At 45.6% G+C, this 23744-nt stretch overlaps 1 protein-coding gene across 4 annotated transcripts in view; it reads right to left on the bottom strand.

Moving 5' to 3' along the window:
• The window catches only part of clip2 (CAP-GLY domain containing linker protein 2), a 33732-nt gene extending 23604 nt beyond the window's left edge, over positions 1 to 10128 (bottom strand). For 3 of the 4 annotated variants that reach the window (XM_030100155.1, XM_030100157.1, XM_030100158.1), the window contains exons 1-2: positions 9581 to 10128; positions 4876 to 5088 (exon numbers count right to left, since the gene is read on the bottom strand). In XM_030100155.1, the coding sequence (XP_029956015.1) occupies positions 4876 to 4990 (115 nt within the window). In that variant the 5' untranslated portion in view covers positions 4991 to 5088; positions 9581 to 10128. The remainder of the gene's footprint in view (positions 1 to 4875; positions 5089 to 9580) is intronic. The other variant, XM_030100156.1, reaches the window with a different exon arrangement.
• Between the last annotated feature and the right edge of the window lie 13616 nt (positions 10129 to 23744).

Raw genomic sequence — 23744 nt, 5'->3', positions numbered from 1 at the left:
TTATTCATCATGATGTTCATCATAATAATCTGAAATGAAGCTTGACAGTGACATGAGCAAAGGCTTCTGAAGATGTAAACTCTTTTTTTGAAATGGTTTCCCAATTTTAAGACAAGATAAGGTATATCAATGATAACTTTTTTATTGTAAACGTGTCAAAAATGTGCAATAAGACATTCAGTCATTTCTTCCAGTATAAGTTAAACTTTTAATGTAATTGTAGAAAACATTTCGAAATGTTTCACTATCATGGAGAGTCGTCTTTTACTATTTGGTAAAAGTTATTGAAATTAAATAAAAGGGAAAATATTACTTTACCAGTCAGACAACTTAATTAAAATATTAGAGTTTCTTCATTATGTCTTTAACTTGATGTCAAATGAATTTCCAATGACAAATCAATACAATGAGTTTCCCAGTGGATGTGTTACTACTCATATGGCAAAAAAGGAATAATAACTGATATTTATGTTAGAATGTCTTCATTATTGCCACATTGGTTCTGAACTTTCTGGATTGTCCTTTTTGCTGATGATTCACTGTTTTATTCCTCAGATCGATTTGGATCTAGTTCCATCTAAAAAGGTCTGTTTAAAGGAAGCATATGATGGAAAATAGTCTGATAGATTCTGCAACATTCTCAATCCCTGATGGAGATGTTTGACATATTCTGCATCCCGTCGGCAGCAGCTGGATCAGAATGCAAGTGTCAACATTACTGAGTGAATTGAAAAGGTTCAGGAAGTCGTGACTATCTGGTTTTTAAGGTCCAGTTAAACTGAAACAAGACTTTACTTGAAAAGTCTTGTAAACAGGTTCTTAGAGAGTCCACACGGTTCTGTATGAGTCCAATGAGGAACATTTCAGTTAATAAAATAAAACACCAACTGCAGATCCTTCCGTGAGGACTCCTGTGGCGAGGCTCGGTCTGGCTTGGACGCCGTCCTCCATTCACTCCCATGACGACAGCTTCTTCAACAGGCCTGAAATCTTTAAAGGTAGTGAACTCTGCCAGCTTCCGGCACCGCGGCCCCTTCTCACAGTCCCCCCAGATAAAAAACCAACAAACCCAGGCTGAGGTCCAGGAGAGGGAGGCCAGGTCAGGGCAGACGCGATCCGGAGCAGGAAACTAATCCCCCCACCGCCAGACCTGAGGCAGGCGTAATTAAAAGCAATGGATTAACCAGCACCGTGTTGACGGAGGGATTTTCAATCCTCAGTCAGCAAATGTTTGCTTTTAGTAAATGTCTGCAGAAATTAACTCTTAAGCTCACGTCCACTGAAAGAGTGACAGTAAGCACCGGGTTTACAGCCTCCTCGTTCCCAGCTCGTCTACCACCGCTCACCTGAGCCACCACTCACCTGAGCCACCATCCTCCTGAACCACCACTCACCTGAACCACCGCTCACCTGAACCACCATCCTCCTGAACCACCGCTCACCTGAACCACCGCTCACCTGAGCCACCGCTCACCTGAGCCACCATCCTCCTGAACCACCGCTCACCTGAACCACCGCTCACCTGAGCCACCATCCTCCTGAACCACCGCTCACCTGAACCACCACTCACCTGAGCCACCATCCTCCTGAACCACCACTCACCTGAACCACCGCTCACCTGAGCCACCATCCTCCTGAACCACCGCTCACCTGAACCACCGCTCACCTGAACCACCATCCTCCTGAACCACCACTCACCTGAACCACCATCCTCCTGAACCACCGCTCACCTGAACCACCGCTCACCTGAACCACCATCCTCCTGAACCACCACTCACCTGAACCACCATCCTCCTGAACCACCACTCACCTGAACCACCGCTCACCTGAGCCACCATCCTCCTGAACCACCACTCACCTGAACCACCATCCTCCTGAACCACCGCTCACCTGAACCACCATCCTCCTGAACCACCGCTCACCTGAGCCAATGCTCACCTGCACCACCAAGTTTCATGTTGTTTGTTACAGATTTGGTGAAACAGAAGGTGTTCAGAGTGCATCTGTACCTCTATGGAGTAAAACTCACCGAAACATGAGTAACTGGTGCCATCTCTAGGGTTCTGCTCAGTCTTCCTAGTGGATCTAAGATCAGCAGGAGCTCCAGTTTAACTCCAGCTAACAGTGAAGGACAGTGTAGGACGTGGTGTTTGGACTGGACAGTAAAAACATGTAAACTCCAACGGCTCCTCTTTAGTTGTGCTAACAGTCATTTTCCCAGCTGTCCCCTCGTGGCTTTTATTTATCGACTTTATCATTAATATACCCTGTTTCCATATCCTGTTTATACAACGACATGTGGAGTATAGACGGGTTTTTGTTTCAGAAAAGTTGTGCGTTTCCACGGAAACAGCAGAAACACTGGAAACAACGTAGCTAGCATCCCGGGCCACTAGTGGGCGCTGCTGGAGTCACGACACTGGCTGCCACTGTTCTTAAATCTTTCTGTTTCCCACTTCCTGACGTCTCGTCTCTCATTTCTGTGCCCATCAGGTCAAAGTTGGTCCAAATCTTCGTTCATGTTCTGCTCGTTGTGTCTCAGAGTTCCAGCCAATCACAGCATGGCCAACACAATCAATCAGACACCGAAACACTTCCAGCAGATCACTTCCTGTACGCAGGCCCGAAGCATGTAGAACTCTCATCTGACCACATGATCTCACTCTGTCATTCCAGAAAATGCATAAAAACATGATCTGCTGCGAACAGTTTACATTCCCAACGTTACAATAAAGCAGCGCCGTGCTGCTGTGTGTTTTCTTTCTCTGCACAAACAGGATGTGAGCAAACTAATGGCTCCACATCCCAACAGCTGAAAACCACAGGCGGTGGTTTTAATGAGCAGCACTCGCAGCGACCCGGAGCCGCCGGGCCGCCGTCCACACCGGGGACGACTGGAGACGCCCGGGACGGGAGCGGAGACGAGCTGCAGGACACACTCGCTCTCAAACCTGCAGATGAAAGACCTGTTTGTTTAGCCTCATGCTAAATGTGGCGAGCAGGAGAGGCGTGTGGCGCTCGGGTCGCCCGCAGGATTCACAGGATCTGGAGTTTTGGATGAGCGGAACTGGTCCAGCAGTGATCGGAGGAGTTTAAACTTCTCAGCTATAAACTCCTTCAAGGTCAAGTCAGGTGGTAAACACACCAGAAAAGCTGCTAAACGGTTCTTACGTAACACTGCTGGCTTTGCACAGAACCTTTTTTTAGTGTATAATTTAGAAAATGATGTGTCTGAGCTGCTTCTACAGCTGTGCTCTCATGAAACCCACAATCAGCACCGACACACTGGGAGCTGCCTCCGATTCCCAAACAAGAAAAGCCTCTGCATGCTAATGCTAACGAGACGAGAGGGCAGCACGGCCGACAGGAGCCGGAATTCAGCAGAAACAACATGTGGACTGCGCTGAGCAGGCCGCAGTCTGGAGCCCAGCTTCAAACAGCGGCAGGATGAAGTTTGTGAATAATAAAAAGCATGCACGGCGCAACTTTTTAACTCAGAGGAAAGACAGCTGGATGAGGCGTGCACGCTCAACGTGGGAGCTCAGAGGACAGCAGCACATCCTCTCTACATGCTATTTTCTGCAAAAAGGTGGCGAAACGTTCAACTTATCAGGATCCTCTTGGAAATCCTGGTACGGAATGCAACATTTCCAACATTTCATGTATGAAGACGACTGAAAATAACCTTTAAAATTAAAGTATTATGTTGCATTTTCTGCAGGATATGAATCAAATGCACGTGACATATCAGCTTCATGATACACCGCTAACAACTCTGATTAAAATATGAATGTGAGTTTAATTGCATAATGCAGGTGTGTTGCATTTCAACACCCTCAGGAGGTCAATCCTGCAAAAAGATGGTGAAACATGGTGAAATCCTGACAAGGACCGAATCATGAGGAGCATCTGATGCAGGAACTATTCACTATGACCGCGTGCCCATGAGCAGTGGCAGCGCTGCCGTGCAAACAGATCCCCAAAACGCAGCAGAGGTTTTCTCTTTTCACTTGAAAACATGGTGAAAACGGAGCTTAGGCCAGGTTTATGTGGGTCTGCAGCTTGTTGAAGCTAAATCCAGGATTCACTCACTTTCAGTGAAAAGCTGGTGTCAGGCTGCAAAACCCCACAGGGAGAACATGCAAACTCCGCACAGAAAAGCCCCAACGTGTCTGATTCTGAAACAATAAGCTGATAACTCAACACCGCCCACAAAATCTCTCACCTTCACAGACGAACAGAGACACAGGCCTAAATATGTTTTTAATCCACTTTTTCCTTTAGGAGAGGTATTTACACACTTTTTCTGTTAGTTTTTTGAATTACAAGCTATATAGTCGGACGATTTTCTGACTTTTATCACTTTAACTTTGTTCTATTCATCGGTTTTTGGGTCTAGAATTCTGTTTGATATTCCCTCATTTCAGCAGTGAACCTTGTTTACTTGTTTACATCCTGTTTATGTCTCAGTGCACAAGCAAAAAACTACAAATACGCAGGAAGTGGGAGCTGTGTGTGTGTGCATTAAAACTAATACAGATGTGTGTGTGTGCCTGTGGAAGCATACACAGACAGGCAGCGGTGGATACATGTGCACTAACGTGCACGTATCTGTTAAAACTGTGCGTGTTTCAGAAGAACGCCGCCGTCATTTGAAGTCCTCCACATCCCAGAACTCCGCATGTCTCTCTCTCTCGCTCTCTCTCGCTTTTTTTCTTAATGATAAAGAATGCTTTGAATGTGCTGGCGTGTAATGTGCTGCAGCTGCGGCGCCGAGTCATTAACACAAACAAACGCTCTCAGTCACTTCCGCTGACGAGCCCCGGCCTCCGGGAGTCGGGGGGTCAGGGGGTCAGGGAACAGGAAGTGGCTTACCGTCTTTGGGGGCCACGGGGCTGGCGGTTCCCCCCGCCGACGTCCTGCCCACCGGGCTGGAATGTTTGGGCCCGCGGCCGGGGATCTTCAGTCCGCTGGACTTCAGCATGTTCATGGCGAGGCGGCGGGAAGGCGGCCGGGACCGGGAGGCTGCTGGACGGGGTCTGGATCAGTCTAGACCAGGCGCCGCTGGCCGTCCTGCTCCATGACCAGCTGCAGGGGCGGAACAGGGAACAGTCAGCGGAACCCACAGGGAAGCTGGAGGACTAGACGGCTGCAGCAGAACCGCAAGGACACCGAAGATCTCTTTAGAACATGAGGAACTCTGATCCTGACTGGACGTTTGACTCTCTGAAGCTCAGATATTTATGACAGCATAAAGGCCTTTCGGGAGAAAACAAAACACTGCATTTTGGCCTTTTGACGGAGTGTTTACAAGAAGAAAACACAACTTTTTGAAAACACTCAGGCTCTGTCTCCATGGAAAACCAGGGAAACGCAACTTTTAGACAAGACTCGGGTTTTAGGTAGACTGCAGATACACTGTTACTACACATGTGGTAAAAATGTCTGCACATGCTCAGTAGATGGACAACAATGTTCTCCTCCAGAGTGACATGACTCCAGCCCATGTTCTCCTGGTCCTGGTCCTGGTTCCAGTCCAGATTCTCCTGGACTTGGCAGTCTTAAATAGTCACCATAACATCGTTCCAACACGGTGGTCTGTCATACTGTCGTCTACGACAGTATCTTAAATATTGTTTCGTCGATGTACAATTTAGACTCAAAAAGAAAACCAACGTGGGTCCAGCTCTCTCCCGGGACTGGTGCAGAGGTTTTTCAGACGTGTTCCGCACGATTCCTCCCTCGTCAGCTGGTATTAGGATGAACATCTGTCGAGGTCTGTCAGGGACGCGCGGCATTTTAATCTCTTTTCCACTGCCTAGCTAACCGGGTCAGCTATTAGCTAGTTAGCAGAGCCACTGGCGGCAGTCAGCTGTTAGCTAGATGGTTTAGACACCAGGATCAATCAGCTGTTAGCTTGTTAGATTAGCCACAGGCATCAATCAGCTGTAAGTTCGTTAGATTAGCCACAGTCGTCAATCAGCTAGCCAATAAAGACTAAACTAAACTAAACTAAACTAAACTGAACTAAACTGAACTAAACTAAACTAAACTAAACTATTAGCTTGTTAGCTTACTGAACAGAGTGAATCAGCTACTAGTTAGCTTAGCCACAGGCATCAATCAGCTGTTAGCTAGTTAGCGTAGCCACAGGAAGACATTCGGCGATCTGGCCAAAGTGGTTCTTCGCCTGATGTTTAGCAGAACGTATTCAGAGCTCTTTCACAACATTCCCCTCGGAGGAGAGAGAACCTGAATGTTCCCGTTTGATGTCTCTACGCTGGAGTTTAACAATGAGTCTCTGTTTAAAGAAAACCAAAGAGCTGCAGTTCTGAAATATTTTGCCCAAGAACTTTAACAGCATTTCTTGGGGGAAAAAAAATCCCATTTTAGAGGATATCATGAGAATCAGAGATATTTCTGCCCTTCGGTTTGAGCAGCACTGCTTTACGTCATCATTTTGTTAAAACCTGTGAACACACCCACAGGGAGGTTTATCAAAGTACGTCTTCAGGGCTTCGATGTGAAGTCTGAACCCACGAGGAGATAAAACCGCGACTCCAACAGCCCAGGAAGAAACATGAGGACGATAATCCCCAACCTGTGTTTGGAAGTGTAACAAAAGGTCATGAATGATGCTGGAAAGTCCCAGAAAAACAGGATCGCAGTGAGTTTTAAGGAAGAAAACTTCTGAGATTGTGTTTGAACTTAAACCAGACAGCTCCTCTGCTCAGGGAAGGACGAGTCCATGATGGAGACGGACACAGTGAATCCAACGGTCCTGCCACACGGTCAACAGGGGGTAGAAAGTTTACCAGGAATAACTTTTCTTAAAACCTTTACTCATGAGCAGCTGAGGCGGGAACATGAGGCCCAGAGGCCAGAGGAACCGCAGAGCCTGAAGGCTGAGCGGGTCACAGACTTCGTGGAATTGTGAAATATTGAGTCACCATGTGACTCACGGACGGGATTTACGTTTTTGTGGGCTTCAGTCTGTGAGGTGGAATCCCTCATGCTGAGTCGCAGGACAGTGTTCGACTCTGAGGACTCCTTAAATCAAACACTCTGAGAAGGGAACGGCCACAATCCGGTCAAAAAGCCAAAAACAGGCTGACATGATCAAGTATGGATTCAGAAAGGTTTTGATAAACACTGCTGGACACATGGTAACTCTGAAAGGCCACTTCACAGTCAGGACACGAGGTGGCGCCGTTTTCATAATGGAACCAGGAATACATACAGATGTGACCCGGTCAATCAAATAATATTAAGAATTATTCTGGAAAAAATGGTCAGACTGAATTAGATTTAAATCACTGGTAAAGCTTTTTCCAAGTAAAGAAAAAAAAAGCAAAAAACACAAAGGAAATTAAAAAAAGAAGAGGAAAAAAGAACTTATTTTTGAAAAAATGGAAAAAGGAAAATGAGGGGAGAAAAAGGTAAATAAAAAACCTTGTAAATACTCGTACAGCTACAGTAAATAACAAAAGCAGCCATATTCGTAATGGCTACAAACAAAGATAATAAAATATATCGACCCGAACACTGTTAGGATGTACGGCTTTTTTCTTTAACTTTCAGATAATTAACATGTTTCGCAGCTTTCATACAGAATACTTTTGTTGAAAATAAAAGTTGTATTTGTTGATAAAAGTTACAGATCTCCAGTGTGACTCTCCACTAAAGGTGTGCGATATGGCGACATTAGATATGAAGGATTTGAATGCGTTGACGATCTGACAAAGCAGAGTCTGCTGGGTTCGGTCTGTATGTTGCAGCTCTACACATGCCGACGCATCAGAGGTTTAACTGAGTTTTACATCACAAAATGGTTTGGCTGCACTACTGAGAAACCTGCTAATTAATCTCAAAAATTAATGAGAAGAAGAATCATGGTATTATTTTATTCTAGAAAAATGTGGACATGATGTTTTTGCCATACCGCCCACCTCCAGTCTCCACATATGCAGATGATGGTGTAGTGAAAATACAGAAATCACTGATTCGTCCTGGAAATGTTCCGGTTGTCAACAGGACGTCACTCATGAGGGAAGTCAAACCCTCTTCAACCCAATCTGACCATCTGGAGCGACTTTCAGTAAGTTGCGCTCTTCTGTCCGGCCTGTGACTGACTGGGAATGTCGGAGATGACAGGAAATGTGACAGTCCATGTTCTGCTGCAGCGAGACTGAGGCGCCGCTTCAGTTCACATCCAGACGGTGTGAGACGGTCGGCCGCAGAGTTGGTGGACGGCAGCATGAAGGCATGTTTGACTCCTGAGGAGAGACTTTTAATCAAACTGCTCTTCAGTTCCCAACATGAGGACAGAAACTTGCAGGAAGAGTCACGAGTGAGGAGTAAAACAAACCTGGTTGAACCTCAGAGAAGCAGGAATGTCTGGAGATGATGGGCGTAATCTTTAATAATGGAAAGTTTTTCAAACATTTCGCCAATCAGGATTCTGCTGCTTTACCTTCATCAGGCCTCGTTTCTCCTTCGATCTGAACGGCAAATGAAAGTGATCGAACGCGACTCGGATGCAATACGACATCCAGGTCCCTTCAGACGGTCGATGGGGTCTAACAGGAACTCAACACCTTCCACAACCTTCACCGTCGCGCCATAAAGCAGCTTCTAACCAGAAGATGGTGTACAGAGTCCCTCTAACGTTCTGTCGGCCTGTTACCTGGCAGCAGTTTGAATTTCACAGCAACTCGTCACTGCCCTCTACCATCAAACACACTGCTGATATCCAGCATCCTGCTCCTTTAAAAGAGTGTTTATCGGCCCCAGTTAGGATGAAATGATGATTATCCCCATGAGAGCACAGCTATAGGGTCAAGAAAGCCTCTCATTCATCATGAAAAAGCACACAGAAGCTCCGACATCCCGTCTGAAGCTGCTGAAGTTTGTTTGTGTCGATAAGCATCCCGAGGTGTGTTATTGCAGGCAGCCTCCTCAGACCATCACATGTGTCCGAGTCCATCTAAATCCCATTAGGAACACATCACCGCTTCATATTTCCTCTCATGACCAACTTATCAATTTCAGCAGAGTGATAGGAAGACAGAAAGCCGATGTAGGACGGAGCCCAAGTGGAGCATGGCCTACAAACCATGGCTGGAAGCCCGCTGAGGAGAAACAATGCTGAAATAAACAACTCACATCTGGATGGCTGGGTGAGGGTGAGGGGGTGAAATCCAGCTTCACAGGAGGGGCAGGCAGGTTCCACACATGAGATGGATTTTAAAGTCTTTTCCATAAAGATAGGTTTCCTCTGGACATATGAAAGCTGATTTCCTGGCAGAAGTGGAAAATGAGGCCCGGTGCGTCTTTCCCCTCAGCTGAAGCTTTTCAGCTGGACTCATCTCCAGTCCACACCTGATTTCAGCCCAAACTGGACGGGATGACAATGCGCACCTCAACTAAAATGTAACACAACTGATCTATTGTTGTAGCGACTGCGGCAACGTGGTCCATGCATGCACAGTGCCCTTCACTCCAACACCCTCCCGGGAGCGCACAAAAAAAAAAAAAAAAAAAACGCACAAAAGGAGCACAAAGGCAGGGAAATGCTCACCTTTCTGTGGGAAATACTGCCTCCGAGGGAACCAACTTTCAGCTCCGCGCAGAGGATGGGAAAACGGGGGGGATTAGTGGCAGCCACTCCCTGGGATGCAAATATGGATGCTGAGCCGAAACTGAAAGGGAGAGTCAGCGTGGATCAGCGGATGGTGGCAACAACTGCAGCCTGTCAGCGGCGTGCAGGCTGCCGGCTCACCGAGGGGAGGAGGACGGGTCCGGACGGATCCAAACTGCGACGATCATCCACACCGGCACAGCCCGACGTGCTGCGGCTGCTCCCCCGAACGAGGCGCAGCATCAGCAACACTCAAAACCAACTTTTTCTCCAAACACATCCGGGTCCGGACGCACCAGGATCGCCGCAAATCACGATATTTCCCCCTTCCAGGCCTCTCCTCCTCGCCGTTTTTTCCCACAGTGGTGTGGATTTGTGAGCACAGCCTCCTTGTGACTCAACCCACCGGCGAGACTGAACAAAGGGGGCTGGGAAGCAGTCGGAGCCTCCTGGGGGAGAGGAGAGGGGAGACTCCAGTCTGGCGCTGCTCCCTCACGGACTCCGTTCACAAAACACAGAATTTACACTTTCAAGCGTTTATCGGTGTGAATGTATGACTCATCGAGTATGAGTCAGCACTATTTCCAATCACTACAACTAGCTGCGTCATTCGGCATGAGTGAAATCCAGAAAAATAGCTTCCCCGACCATATATTTCACATTTAATGGGCGCCTCCTTGTGTTCTCAATCCGCTTCACAGGCTCGTTTTCATCCGTTTTAAAAGTAGATTCCACAGAAAACAAATGATTTAGAAGCCAATATGAATATGCCGAATTAAAAAAATCTATTCCAGTTTCATATACCACAAATATTATCACAAACAACTCTTTGTTCAACTGACAATTAAAATACTATAAAAATTGACAAAATTGTGAGTCAAGCTGGATTTGTTTGGGGTGACCAGGTTCTCGTATTTAAATCATTCATGTAGAATAAAGATATTGGGCCAGCCTGGAAGCGTGAAGGAGATTTAAAGTGACTTATTTCAGGTGAGATTTGACACGTGAACAGTTTCCTGAACCAGAGGGCGGGGCAAGGGCTCATTTCCGGTTTAGAGAAGGGTTCTGCACTCTGATTGGCTGCTGCGGTGAGCTGGGATGTAAGAAGCACTGTGATTGGTTGACTCACCTGCTGAAAGGACCGGTTTGACAGGTGAGAATAAAGACCCTCTCCATACCAATAAAGACCCAATAAATAAATAAAAATTATTATTGCCTGTGTAATAAAATTATTATTATTACAGTCATTGCCTGTGATTAATAAAATATTTTCTGTTCTGTTTCCATTAACGTTGTCAGGGGACTGAGTCTGCACATGCAGGAGAAAAGAAATCCAAATATGATGAAAATGTACATTTTTCACATCATGTAACATTCATTTTAACTTACTACATGTAGTAGTGTACAAGTACACACACACACACACACACACACACACACACACACTAAACAACAGACCAACAGAAAGACAGTTTATTTTCACATGTTGTAGTTTTTCTGAGAAAAATATTTTAAACTAAAAAATAGTTTGAACAGAATTCCTTTGGCCATCACATATAAGATAATAAATACTTTAACCTCTGAATACCTTGTTGTTGTTTTCTCAGCATCACGTTTTCAGGAGCTTCTCTTTCCACCAGTTCAGCCTGGACTCGAACCAGTGGCCTGGGGTCGAGTGCAAACCACTACTCACTGTGCAGCCCACGATGAAGCCAGAGGATGAATATAACTTCGAGAAAAAAACTACCAAAACATCCGAGCAATTCTGTGTTTGTAGCAGTAAAACCCTGCAGGTCTGCAGTAATTCTGAATTTAAACAGTTAATCAAGCTTTTAGAGCAAAATATGGATCAAGTCCAAAAAGATGATGTCAAGAAACATTAGAATAAAGAAAAACAGTATTTCAAAGATACTCGTTTCTAGAAAAAAGGTGTGATTAGAAATATGTCTGCTAATCATAAAAATGATAAATATCTTCTGTGTAGAAATAATCATTTAACATAAAGACGAATTAACTTTTTAAAAGTATTAAAATGTCAAAGATAAAAATGTACTCATGAAACATTTGCTTCTATAGTCACGAAGAGACTTCAGCGGAAGTCCATATGTTAAAAGCACAACATAAAAAAGTGTGGGTGTCAGGTTTTTTTTAAAAACACGAAGTAGAATCCGTGAAAAACTAGAAATTATTTTTTTTATGTGGCTGAAAATATAAGCGAGGAAAGTGCACTTCTGAACTTTGACACGAGAGGGAGACAAATTCTAACAATGAAGTTTGAGGAATTTCTGGAGACTGAAGAATGAAAATCTTCAATTACAGACGGAAATTATTATTATGATGAGAGGAACGAACCTGTAAAGTGTAACAGAAATCATAAATTATCAGATAACGACCACTGGACCTGAAAAATCTGCTCCAGCACCACAAAAACCCTCAGTTATTCAGAGCAACACCGTCAGTCCTGACTCTAGATGCAGTATACTGTTACTTCTGGACAGGTTTGTGGTGGTTTATGTGAGAAATCACTATGTGTCTCCAATCGTCTTCCCTCTGCCTTCACATTTAGTCCACATGTGCTTCCATACATCATTACATATAATGATACACAATAATTCATGGATATCACTATTGAACAGTAGTTTATTCTGTCAGATTGACTAAGTTTCTTGTCGTTAAGGGAGCCCAGAACCTGAACCCAGTCCCGTATGGAGCTGACTACTTTGGACAGAAACTCCACATGGACCAGCATGGTGATGTTTGGAGTTGGCCATGTTGTAGCCATCGATGGATACAGTGGGAAATCGGTTGCCCATTCCACCATGGCAATTAAAAACTACCTGAGGAGGAGGTGTACAGGTACAGTGTTAACTCTCACACGTAATTCAAAAATACTTCAGTTCTAACAGAGACACAGGATGTTAAACTGAGATTTCATGTTGTGAGAACGGAGTGAGCATGACTTGAGACCCTGCTGTCTTCTGCTCTTAAACACAGACATATCAGCATATTTACACCTCATGCTGTTTCTTGCTGTTGTTTTTGTGAAGCGGTGATGACGTCCGGCTGTGGGATCAGCTTCAGGCAGACTGTGGGACAGAGTTTCACCTGAGTCTCTTCATGCAAGAGAAACTATCTGGCTCCAGATACAACAAGGAACGGCCGGCATTTCTGCAGACGCCATCAGAAAAGGTAGGTTTTCTTTGCTGTTGTTCTTTTTCTGTCCGGTACATTGTGAAATCAACATGCTCTGATAATTCAGTTCGATGTTAAATCACAGGAATTATATTGTTAAAACATGTTTAATGTTTTACTTTCTTATCTATTTTAATCTTTTGTTTTACATGCAACCAATAATTATTTATGAATTCAAATCTCTCCTTTTTTTTGTCCGTCTTTACTCTCAGAACCGTCGCATCGAGCGGATTTGGGTCGAGGTTTGTATGATTTATTTCTGTAAGATATTAAATTTGTTTAACTGAGCTCAGATAAAATGTAATTGTGATGTGTAGGTCAACAACAGGGTCAACTACAAAATCAAGGCCTGCCCGACTCATCTGAGACCAGCAGGTCCTGGATATGCAGGATGGGGTCGTCAGGTTCTGCGTCTCAGCTCTGGCAGCATCAGCCGGTTTGTGGAGTCCTGGAACGCTCACAGAGTGCCTGCTACTTTCATTTTCATGCTCCTTGTCGTAGTTTGTCTATATTCGTGACAGTTTGAGGAAAAATAGTTTCAGACTCTTGTCCTTGTGTCCTTTGTGTAACCCAGTGCAGGAAGAGGGATCCCCAGTGTTCTGGCCTCAGGGGGCTGGGTCCCCCAGTGTTCTGGCCTCAGGGGGCTGTCCAGTCCAGGTTCCTGAGAACCTGCTCCAGCAGACCGGTACGATGCAGACAGAGGCTCTTCCCTGACCACCGTCTCCGGTTTCGGAGTCGACACTTTTACAACAGAAGAGGCGAGACATCAGGCTGGAAGACGATTTTCAGAGGCTTTTGGAGACGTCACTGCTCTGTTCGATGGCATCACCAGTGACAACCCAACGGCGTTTCTGGATGCTCTGCAGCAGTGAATGGAGAGATCAGAGGACAGAAAACAATAAGCAGAGAGTTTGTTCTCCCATTAAAGTTCCTTGAAAAACAAGTTTGGATGTCTGTTTTTTCTTTTTGCAGCAGGTTTATTCATGAATTAAGAAAGGAATCAAGAACCACATTTTAACCAACACCCAGGTTATGAAATATCAAATTTATATATATTTCAAACAATGACATTACAAACATTCAACAATCAACTCCAACAGCAAGATAAACTATGTACAATAACAAAATGAGAGCTGCAGAAACATGAACGTGCGTGGGAAAGGAGAAAACATTAGTTAACTGATCTGAAAAAAGCCAAAGAATCATGCTTCATTTTCACACATGAACACTGAATGTAGAGCCATTAGAGTCAGAATCAGAATGGGAATGGCCTTCATTGTTAAACAGTGCAGCAGCCCTTGGATCAATGAGGCCTGAGATCATGATGCGTAAGGATTCTTTATTCCAAGCACTCCTCACGACACCGTGAAACTGTTCTTAAAAACATGTATATAGACAAAAAAAGGAGCATTTCAAATAAGCATTTCCCAGTGCAATCATTATATCAAGCCTTTCACAATCATAAGTTCACCGACGTACCTCGCTGCACTCTCCAAGGAACGCAAACTCCGAGTGAAGCTGCCAGCAGCAGCGGCTGCCTGATGGCTGGGTCAAACAAACAAAGCTAAGAGCCAAGCGGACGCATTTAAAGATCGCACACAGGTAACTTCCGGGTCATTATTTACAATGCAAAAAATATAAAATACACAAAATAAATCACATTATACAACAATATTCCCCCAATATTCAGATCCACATTTGTCCAGCCCTTTGTCTTTTTGCCCCTTTTATTTTCATTTAATACAAATTTAAACACACAATAAAATAACATTATGGCCATTTACACACAGTGTACAGTGAGACTGGACAGTTTCTCCTTTCAGTGCAGGCACAATAAATATAAGAGTATTTGGCCACACTTCCCTTGTTCTGAACTATAATAATAATATATAATCTGCGATGAGCATCAGTCCTCCTGATCTGTGTTTGGGAACGGTCAGTATCCTTTCTGATGGTCGTCTCCAGTCAGCAGTGAACCCATGCTCTCAGGGTGTTTTCATACTGGTGCAGGTATAGGTCGGCCTGTGGATTTATGTAGATGGAGTCTTTTCTAGTCTTTCATTGAAAACTCCATCCCAAGCTCTGCCCTACCAATTTGCAAGTGTTTATTTAACGTTTGCATCTTTTAAATCAAGTGAACATTCAATCAATCAATACATTCTGTTTATTTTCACTCCTATAGTTGCCTGCAAAAGGAGTTTAATGTCAAACAGAAGTAACGGGGTTTGTCCGGAGTAAGTATGAAGAAACTGCCAAGTGCAGAGTCTGACACTGTGACATATAACCAATCAGGAAGTTTCCAGTGGTGACAGCAGAGACAGGAAGCTGCAGTGGTTGTTTGACATTGAAGAACACGACCAGTCCCAAAGTTTAGACTCACTTTCTCCTTCAACGTTTTTTCTTTTCTTTATTTTTATGACTATTTCCATGATAGATTTTCAGTGAAGGTATCAAAACTATGAATGAATACATATGGAGTGTGAAATAAGACAAAGTATGTTTTATATTTTACTTTTGTTAAACAATTTGCTTTGTTGACAGCGCTGCAAACAACCGGCCTTTTGTAGTTTCACCTTGGTTAAAAGAGACAGTTTGACCCGGTCAGGGTTTGAGGAGCTGCTCACCCAGGCTGGGTTCATGGTTGGTTTTGGTCTTTGGCCTCATGGGGTCTCTGATTTTTTTATTTCTAAACAAAAATAGGTTTAATCCAGGTTAATATGGTTGCACACTTGAAGGAATGACCCGACTCGTGTGGGTTGTTTAAAGATGAGCTTTAGTGAACAGTTTCTGAAAAACACACGACACATGGCTGTCACCTCTGTCTGGGTGCGTTCCACAATATTGGCCCAGAGCCCTGCTCACTTTTGGGGATACTCCCTCTGGTGGTGAAGTAGGGGTACAAGCCTATGCGTCTGTTATTTGATGGGGATGGGAATACAGTTTTAGGGAATGAAACAAATTACAATGGGAACAACTTAAAGTAAACTAATAATAATATGGGGGGTAGCCTATGTTCCCTTTACACTCTCCCCTCAAGAATTACATGGCGTCCCGACATGACACTATCTGACCTTATGCAGCTAATTATCAATTGCATTCAAGCAGGTTACAACTGAGTAGGAGTCAGAGTTCAACAATGTCCATCAGAATGCATGGCTGTTGCCACGAGTTCGTATGACAGGTCTCTCACATTGGTGTCAAATGCTTGCAGGTGGTGTCATTGTGCACGATGACAATCCACTGCCACTTCCATCTTTAGCATGGGTATCTGCAGCCTCTCTGAGTAAGGCATCTTAACACAGCTCTGACCTCTCTTTAGCACATGGTACTGTAGTCCAAGCTGGATTCCAAGATATTCTGCATTTCCAAACCAAATCAGCATATCACAACATTCAATGAGCTTATCAACTAGTATATCAACTAACAATAATGACAATTCTGAACTCTTTACAATGTTACTTTCATCTTCGAGTTACACCTCTATGAAATGTTTTAGTCAGATGCTACAGTAGGCTGTCCTGACTGAAGATAAGTAAACCTCAACTTTGGTTTTCTTATTCTGAAAGGATACTTTCTTTCTTCAACAGGCGATGATTCAGCATCTTCTTGATGGATTACAGTCAGGTCGGCACCAATCCAAGTCGGCCCTGGCCAACTCGGCACCGCCTCCGGGATACAGTCAAGTCGGCATCAAGCCAAGTCGGCCTCGGGTGTGGGGGGGCGGGGGGGGGGGGGGGGGGGGGGGGGGGGCGGCTCTCAAGTGGCCGAGTTGGTCGGTGCCGACTTGACTGTAAGCTGCTTACCAATTTGGCCAAAAGCCTCTTTTTTTAAAATCACGATGCGGCTGCGGCGCGACGATTTGCACAGTTTTTTTTCGTGCCGGCTGCGCCACTTCTCCTCACATAGCAGGCGGGGGACTGGAGGACAAACTGTGTGATTATGGTGACTGACAGGTTAGAGGTGGAGAATGTACCTGGAGCTTCATGTTTGACATCTTGTTTAAACCGATTAGCTTAGCTACAAGCGCACAGCGCAAGCAGCTGTCTGGTCACACGTGACGGGAGCGTACCTTTGTTCCCCGCTTTGTATGGACCGGGGAACATAGGACCTTTGTGTGATGCGGAGGATGTTTACGACAGTGAGCTTTCACAGGAGACCAGTAGGGGGAGCGCTAAAGCAAATCTTGCAAAGTGCTGCTTTAAATCATTATTTTTGTCCACAGATTGGATTTACACCAGAATAAAAACAACGTTTAGCTGTGATTAGGAAAAAGTTTCATGATACGTCCGCTCTGTCGCTCTGAAGGCACAGACTCCTCGAATTTTTTTATTTAAATTTTTATTAAATTTTTATCAAATATTTTATTATATTTCACTGTTGTTTACATCAACAAGGTTGGTGCAAATGCAAATCTGCGCTCATCGCCGCAGCAAAATACAAACAACAAAAAAACCTACATCCGAGTGCATCGTCAAAAAACTGCAAATCGTCACGCCGCAGCCGCATCGTGATTTAAAAAAAAAGAGGCTTTTGGCCGAGTTGGTAAGCAGCTTACAGTCAAGTCGGCACCGACCAACTCGGCCACTTGAGAGCACCCCCCCCGCGAGGCCGACTTGGCTTTGATGCCGACTTGACTGTATCCCGGAGGCGGTGCCGAGTTGGCCAGGGCCGACTTGGATTGGTGCCGACCTGACTGTATCCCCTTCTTGATCACTGTTCTCATTTTCAGAAGAGTGATACAGGATGGCTGGTTGAGAGTTGTCATTTCCTTGGGTCTCAGCATCTGTGTCATGTTGATCCCCTTCACTCTCTTGATCACCTCCTGCCGTACCATTTTCTGGGTCAGGATCAGGTTCCCTTTGCCACTGATGCTGGACACCTTGTTCCTGGTGATCTGCTGACCACTCCATTACTCCTCTCCAGTCGTCAGCCTCTCTGAACTTTGTTCTTGCTCAAGTTGTTCATGTCTTCTTTTGTTTATTAGTTTCTTCTTTCTTGCTTCCGTACGTGTGTTTTCTGTTTCATTGGTAAGAAGTTACACGGCAGCAGAAGATTCCGGTGGACCACCCGGACTCGTCCTTTTCCATTTTCCAGCTTAATTTCATAGACCGGGCTGTCCTTGTATTTTTTTGTGTCACCACAAATACTTGGTCCTCCCAGAATGGCCTTCGTTTTCCTGGTCCTCCTTTCTCATTTAAATTTTTGACCAGTACTCTGCATCCTGTGTCCAGTTCTGCACCATGTACTTTCTGTCATAAAGCATTTTCCTTGCCTACTTTCTTTGTATGCTGTCCTCTGAGGCAAGTTTGTAAGCATCATTCATGCGAGCCTTCCACCTTTCAGCATAATCTCTGTGTGACATGCTTTGCTCTTTCATTGTGAGATCAAACATCAGTCAATGGGGAGTCTGGGGTTTCTCCCAAACAACAGAAAGTAGGGTGCATACCCGGTGGCCTCACTACGTGTACAATTGTAGGCGTGGACCACTTTTGACAGTGACGCTTTCCAGTCTGCTTTTGCCGTCTCAGGGAGGTTTCGGAGCATCCCCAGCAATGTTCTGTTTAAATCGTTCCACCTGACCGTTCCCCTGGGGATGGTACGGTGTGGTCCTGGACCCTTTTACTCCACTGCACTCTTGAAGCTTGGCAAACAGCTTGTTCTCAAACTCCCTGCCTTGGTCATGGTGGAGTCGTGTGGGAAAACACAACACAACAATACAAAATCCCCAAAGACTTTCTCAGCAGCTGTTTTGGCACTTTTATCTCTGCAGGGGTAAGCCTGGGCGAACCATGTAAGTGGTCCATCACGACCATATATTCATATCCCTCCTTACATTTTTCCAAGTGCAAGAAATCTACAGACACCAGTTCAAATGGGTAGGTGGTTTTGATGTTGATTAGAGGTGCTCTGGTGGGCCTATTAGTAAGCTTGTTTTTCAGACAGCTGCATTCTTTTGTGACATAGTGCTCAATGTCTTTCTGCATGTGGGGCCAGTCAAAGCGGTCTCGGATGAGGGTCACTACTCTCTCAACTCCTAAATGGCCCATGTCTTCATGCAGTTCTTTGTACACCAGTTTGTGAAACTGCTTCGGCAGGAGGAGCTGTGACCAGTTGTGTGTTTTCCTGTATAGTAAATCATCCTTGTCCAAGTAGAGTTTGTGTTTATCTCTTACCAATACAGCAATTTCTGTATTGCGGATCTGTTTTCCACCTTTCGGCCAGCGGTTTGTAGTGACATACTTGAGTACTTGGCCAATTACGGGGTCTTCTTGCTGTGCTTGTCTCAGATTTGTTTTGGAATCTCCACCACTGACAGCTTTGCATCACTTGGCATCTCTGCTACTGCAGTTGCGATGGTTAGAGGACACAGCCATGGCTCTCCCTTTTGCAGCTGAACAGCAACAGCCTCCGTCACACTGTTCATTACCTCAGGTGTCATGGCTTCTGTACAGGTCTGGATGTACTGCTCTATGTTTAAAGGCATGCGTGAAAGGCCATCAGCATCCCTGTTGGCACTGCCTGGTCGATACGTGATGGTAAAACTGAAAATCTGCAAGTTCCGCTACCCATCGGTGGGTGTTGCATTAAGCTTTGCCGTTGTGAGCACGTATGTAAGAGGATTGTTGTCCGTGTAGACAATAAACGGAGGGGAGTAATAGAGATGGTCTCTAAAACGCTCACATATGGACCACTTAAGGGCAAGAAACTCCAACTTCCCTGAATGGAGGTGGTAGTTTTTTTCTGGAACAGTCAGAGTTCTCGACCCATAAGCCATCACCACCAGTTTCCCCCCGTCGCTGATATAGCACGGCCCCAAGCCCTTCCTGTGAAGCATCACAGTGTAGGATAAAGGGTTGCTCAAAATCAGGGTATCCCAGCACAGGAGGCTGAATGAGGAAATCGACCAAATGACAAAGACCCTGCTGGTGTTCGGCAGACCACACTACTGGGTAGGATGATGGTAACTGACCCCCTTTGCTTTGTGTCTTTTTGTCATGTTTTCTCTTCGTATCTTTCCTCTTTCCTGCATTTTCTCCTGAGAGGAGGTCATAAATGGGTTTTGCGATCCGTGAAAAGTTGGGAATGTAGCTGCGGTAGTATGAGATGAACCCTAGCAACTTTCTCACTTCTCCAACGGTGGTAGGATTCTTTCTTCTAGAGCTTGGACTGGGGCGATGTCGGCAGGGTCGATGTTATGACCGTCTGGAGTCACTAGCCTCCCCAGGAATCTCACCTGGTTTCTGAAAAGCTCGCATTTTTTGGTGTTAACTTCACTCCATGGCTTCAGCGCTGCAGAACCTTTCTCAGATCGTTTAAGTGGTCTTCAAAAGTCTGAGAGTGAACAAGATTGTCGTCCAAGTACGGTAAGCATATGTCATCCCTCAGTCCAGTCAGGCATTCTTCCACTGACCTCTGAAACTCAGCAGGAGCAGATGTTAAACCAAAGGGGATTCTGACCCACTCATAGAGTCCCATGGTGTGATAAATGCTGTGAGGGGACGGCTTGATTCCTCCAGGAAGCCCTGATGGTAAGCCTTCCCTTGGTCGAGGACGGAGAACCAAGAACTTCCTTCAGGGTGTTCAGCATATCTTGTATGCGCGGGATGGGATGCCGATCAGGGATTGACTTCAGATTTAGCTCCCTGTAATCACAACACAAGCGGAGGTTCCCGTCCTTCTTTCGTACACACACAATAGGGCTGGAGTAGGGTGATTTAGATTTTTTTATCCAACCTCTGTTTAAACAATCTTCAAGGTATTCTTTTACCTCTTTATGTAGCGGTTTTGGGACTGATGTATATGTTCGTCTCACTGGTGTGGGGTCACTGAGGCGAATCTTGAGTTGCAGAGAAGGCATAGTGCCAACATCATATTCATCACGTGCGAAGACTCTGCACTCTTCTCTTAACAGCTTTTTCACCTCTTGCTGCTGTGCTGGGGGGAAGTGGTCAAGGGGGACAGGAGGGTCCCAAGGATTATCATTACCATTGTTTATCCTCCTATCCTGTTCTGATGTCTGATTATTCTGGACTGTGCGTACTTCCTCAGTGGTTGGTTTTTTTCATCTCTTCCTGTTTAGTTTCCATTACTTTTGCATCAGCAGGATAAATTGTCCTAATTCTCTGGGTTTGTCCAAACACAGTTTTGGGGGGCAGTGCAATCTCAAGAGCTGTGTTATTAGTGATTGGGAGGATGATACGGGACCATGTACCTTGCTGTAGCTGTACGACACCTTCCTGGACCTCCAAGCCCTCCAGCAGCTGCGATGGAAGGTTAGGCTCAAACAGGGCATCCTGACGGCCTGGGAGTGGACCTGCCCTCACAGAGCACTTCACAAATCTTGTTTGGCCAGCTGGGATGTTCATGAGTTTTTTTCCTGTTTTCATTGTGCCCTCTTCAAGCCCATCATCTCCACTCTTCATCACTTTGAGAAAAACTTCAGCTTTCTTACAGTCTATGGAGAATGCTGCGCTGATGGCATCTGTAGCAGTACGACGTGGTTCAATTCCCTTTTCCAGCAGGTATTCAATCACATTGAAACCATTGATTGGTTCTTCTGCAACCCCATCTTCCTGGGAGACAAGAACTGGGACTTGTAAATCCAACGGTGCAGGTTTTGCTGTGGGCAGACTAAATTTGACTTCAACCCACCCTGAAAAGGGGATTGTGGTTTGGTTTACTGCTCTTCCATCAAGTACACCAGGCCCAATTATCTCAGTTAAAGTGCGAGTTAAGCAGAAATAAATTTGTGTTATGAGTTTGTCACACTGCATAAACATGTGTCATTAACCACTGAGCCAAATTTGAATGATTAAAAAATCGCCAAGTATACAAAATAAGGTCTCAAAATCAGGTAAAACAAGCACTTCTCTCTGCTGTGAAACACTGGGGTGTGTCAGCTAGAAGCGCTGGAGCCACGCCCACAGCGGGAGTGGAGCCGCCTCCAGCTGGGTCCGTCTCATGAGGCTGTTAGCTTAACAAGCTAGCGCTAACAGCCAGACGGACCTAGCCCTACCAATTTGAGAAATCAGAGCCAAAACTGACTAGTCGATGCTGAGTGCTCACCCTCGTTCCTCACAGTGTCCATCAGAATAGTCATTTAGTTGGTTTAATTAAACAGTCTGATTCCCCCGGTCCGCACCAGTTCTAAGCCAGCTGCTAGGCGCCAGCCGAGTCGACCCGCAGCTCCGGGCGGGGGAGCCGTGGGTCCGCGGAGGTGGAGATCCGCGGAAGGGCCCGCGCGTGTCCAGAGTCGCCGCCGCCGACCGCCGACCCTACCCCCTCCGAAGCCGACCCGCCTTCCGCGGCGGCGGCGGACACCGACCCCCGGGAAGAAGGGCCTCCCAGACCCGGCCGCGCCTCCTGTCGCGGTGGCGGGCCCGGGGTGAGCCGAACGCCCCCCGGGGACGAGGGCAACCCGCAGGTTTATTAGCTAACGGCATTGTTACCCTGCACACTGTGGCAACGCAGTGAAAGTATATCACGACGACGTGGAGGTGACATGGCCTGGTTAGCTGACTTGTTGACTGGGTAGCTAGCTGCAAACTGTCCGACCAGATGCGGTCCGAGACTCGAAAGCTATCGGAAAACCACCGATGCCTAATAGCGGCTAATGTTTTTATATCGCTCAGCATCTCCTGGGTGCTGGTTACCCGCCCATTAAATCCTGACACAGAAGCGGTGAAAAAAGTCTGTGGGAAAAAAGGATACCTCCAACTTAAATCAATAAATGGAGGAATGGCTTTTATATGTGTAAAGAAAACACTTTATGCTTAGTTAAGGTGGTTTAAGAAAGAAAATGGCTGATTTTGGTTAACTCGGACTTTAAGCATCTCACCTTGGTGTGTGGAATGTTCTGCTGTCTCCATTTCTCATTGATCAGGCAAACCTGTGACCCAGTGTCCCACAGTGCTCTGGTTTCTATGCCATCTAGCAGACAGGAAATTAGTGCTTTTTTCCCAATAAGGTTCACAAGCTGAGCCCTCCGTTTTAGGGAAAGAGGTTAACAGTGACTGTTTCTTGTCCTGGTTGTGAGTGGTCAACCCCAAAAATGATTGTTCTTGCCACCTACTGCGCCGATTTTTGTTCGTGGACTGGTTGTGACTCAACATTTACCTCTTCTCACCCTTGGTTCTCTGTTCTTCTTGAATTTCTGTTGTCTCTCCCACTCAAAGCTTGCTGCTTCATTTGTCTTTGCTATCGAACATCATCAGTGATGGACGGACATCGAGATAACATTTTAACTGATATTTCACATTGTCACTGATTAGGCCAGTACCAACAGCTCGCAGAAATTTCTTCTGGATCAGTTCAGCGCTGTACTGTTCATCTGTGCCTGGTTCTTTGGAAGATTGCTAGAAGTCTCTCCTTCAGCTCGATCGCCCTGAAGAGAAAGTTCTGTGGAGACTCATTACTCTCTTGGGTGATGTTAATCAGTCGATGAAAGAGATCAGTGGACCTGTCCTCCTGTAATGTCCCCTCAGAATGGTGCGAAGCTGAGAGAGTGGGAGGTCTGTTTTGATCTCTAACATATCACAGAGGCTTAAACCAGGGCTGGATAGCTCTGACCACAGCTTCAATAATTTCAGCCTCAGTGTGGTTTCTTTTCAGTCCAATATCCATTTGATGCATCAAGTTTGAGTATGAAAGTTTATCTTTTGGCCTCTTTCCTCCAATTTGGTCCATTGATCTTAACTCTCTTCGAATGGTGATTCAGGTGGCTGCACTGCTGGTGAAGCAGTGAAGCTATGAACTGGACGTGGGCCTGCTCCACCGGGAGACATTCTTTTAGTCAGTTGTGCCATTCCTTGCTGTAACTTATGGGTTGCAGTTTTGAAGCTCAAGTCTAACGCTGCATACTGCTCCTGCAGACTTGCCAGTGCAGCAGCATCTTCACTGACATCTTCACTAT

The sequence above is a fragment of the Salarias fasciatus genome, chromosome 10 (assembly GCF_902148845.1).
Source record: "Salarias fasciatus chromosome 10, fSalaFa1.1, whole genome shotgun sequence".
NCBI lineage: Eukaryota > Metazoa > Chordata > Actinopteri > Blenniiformes > Blenniidae > Salarias > Salarias fasciatus.
This window is presented reverse-complemented; position numbering and strand designations above follow the sequence as displayed.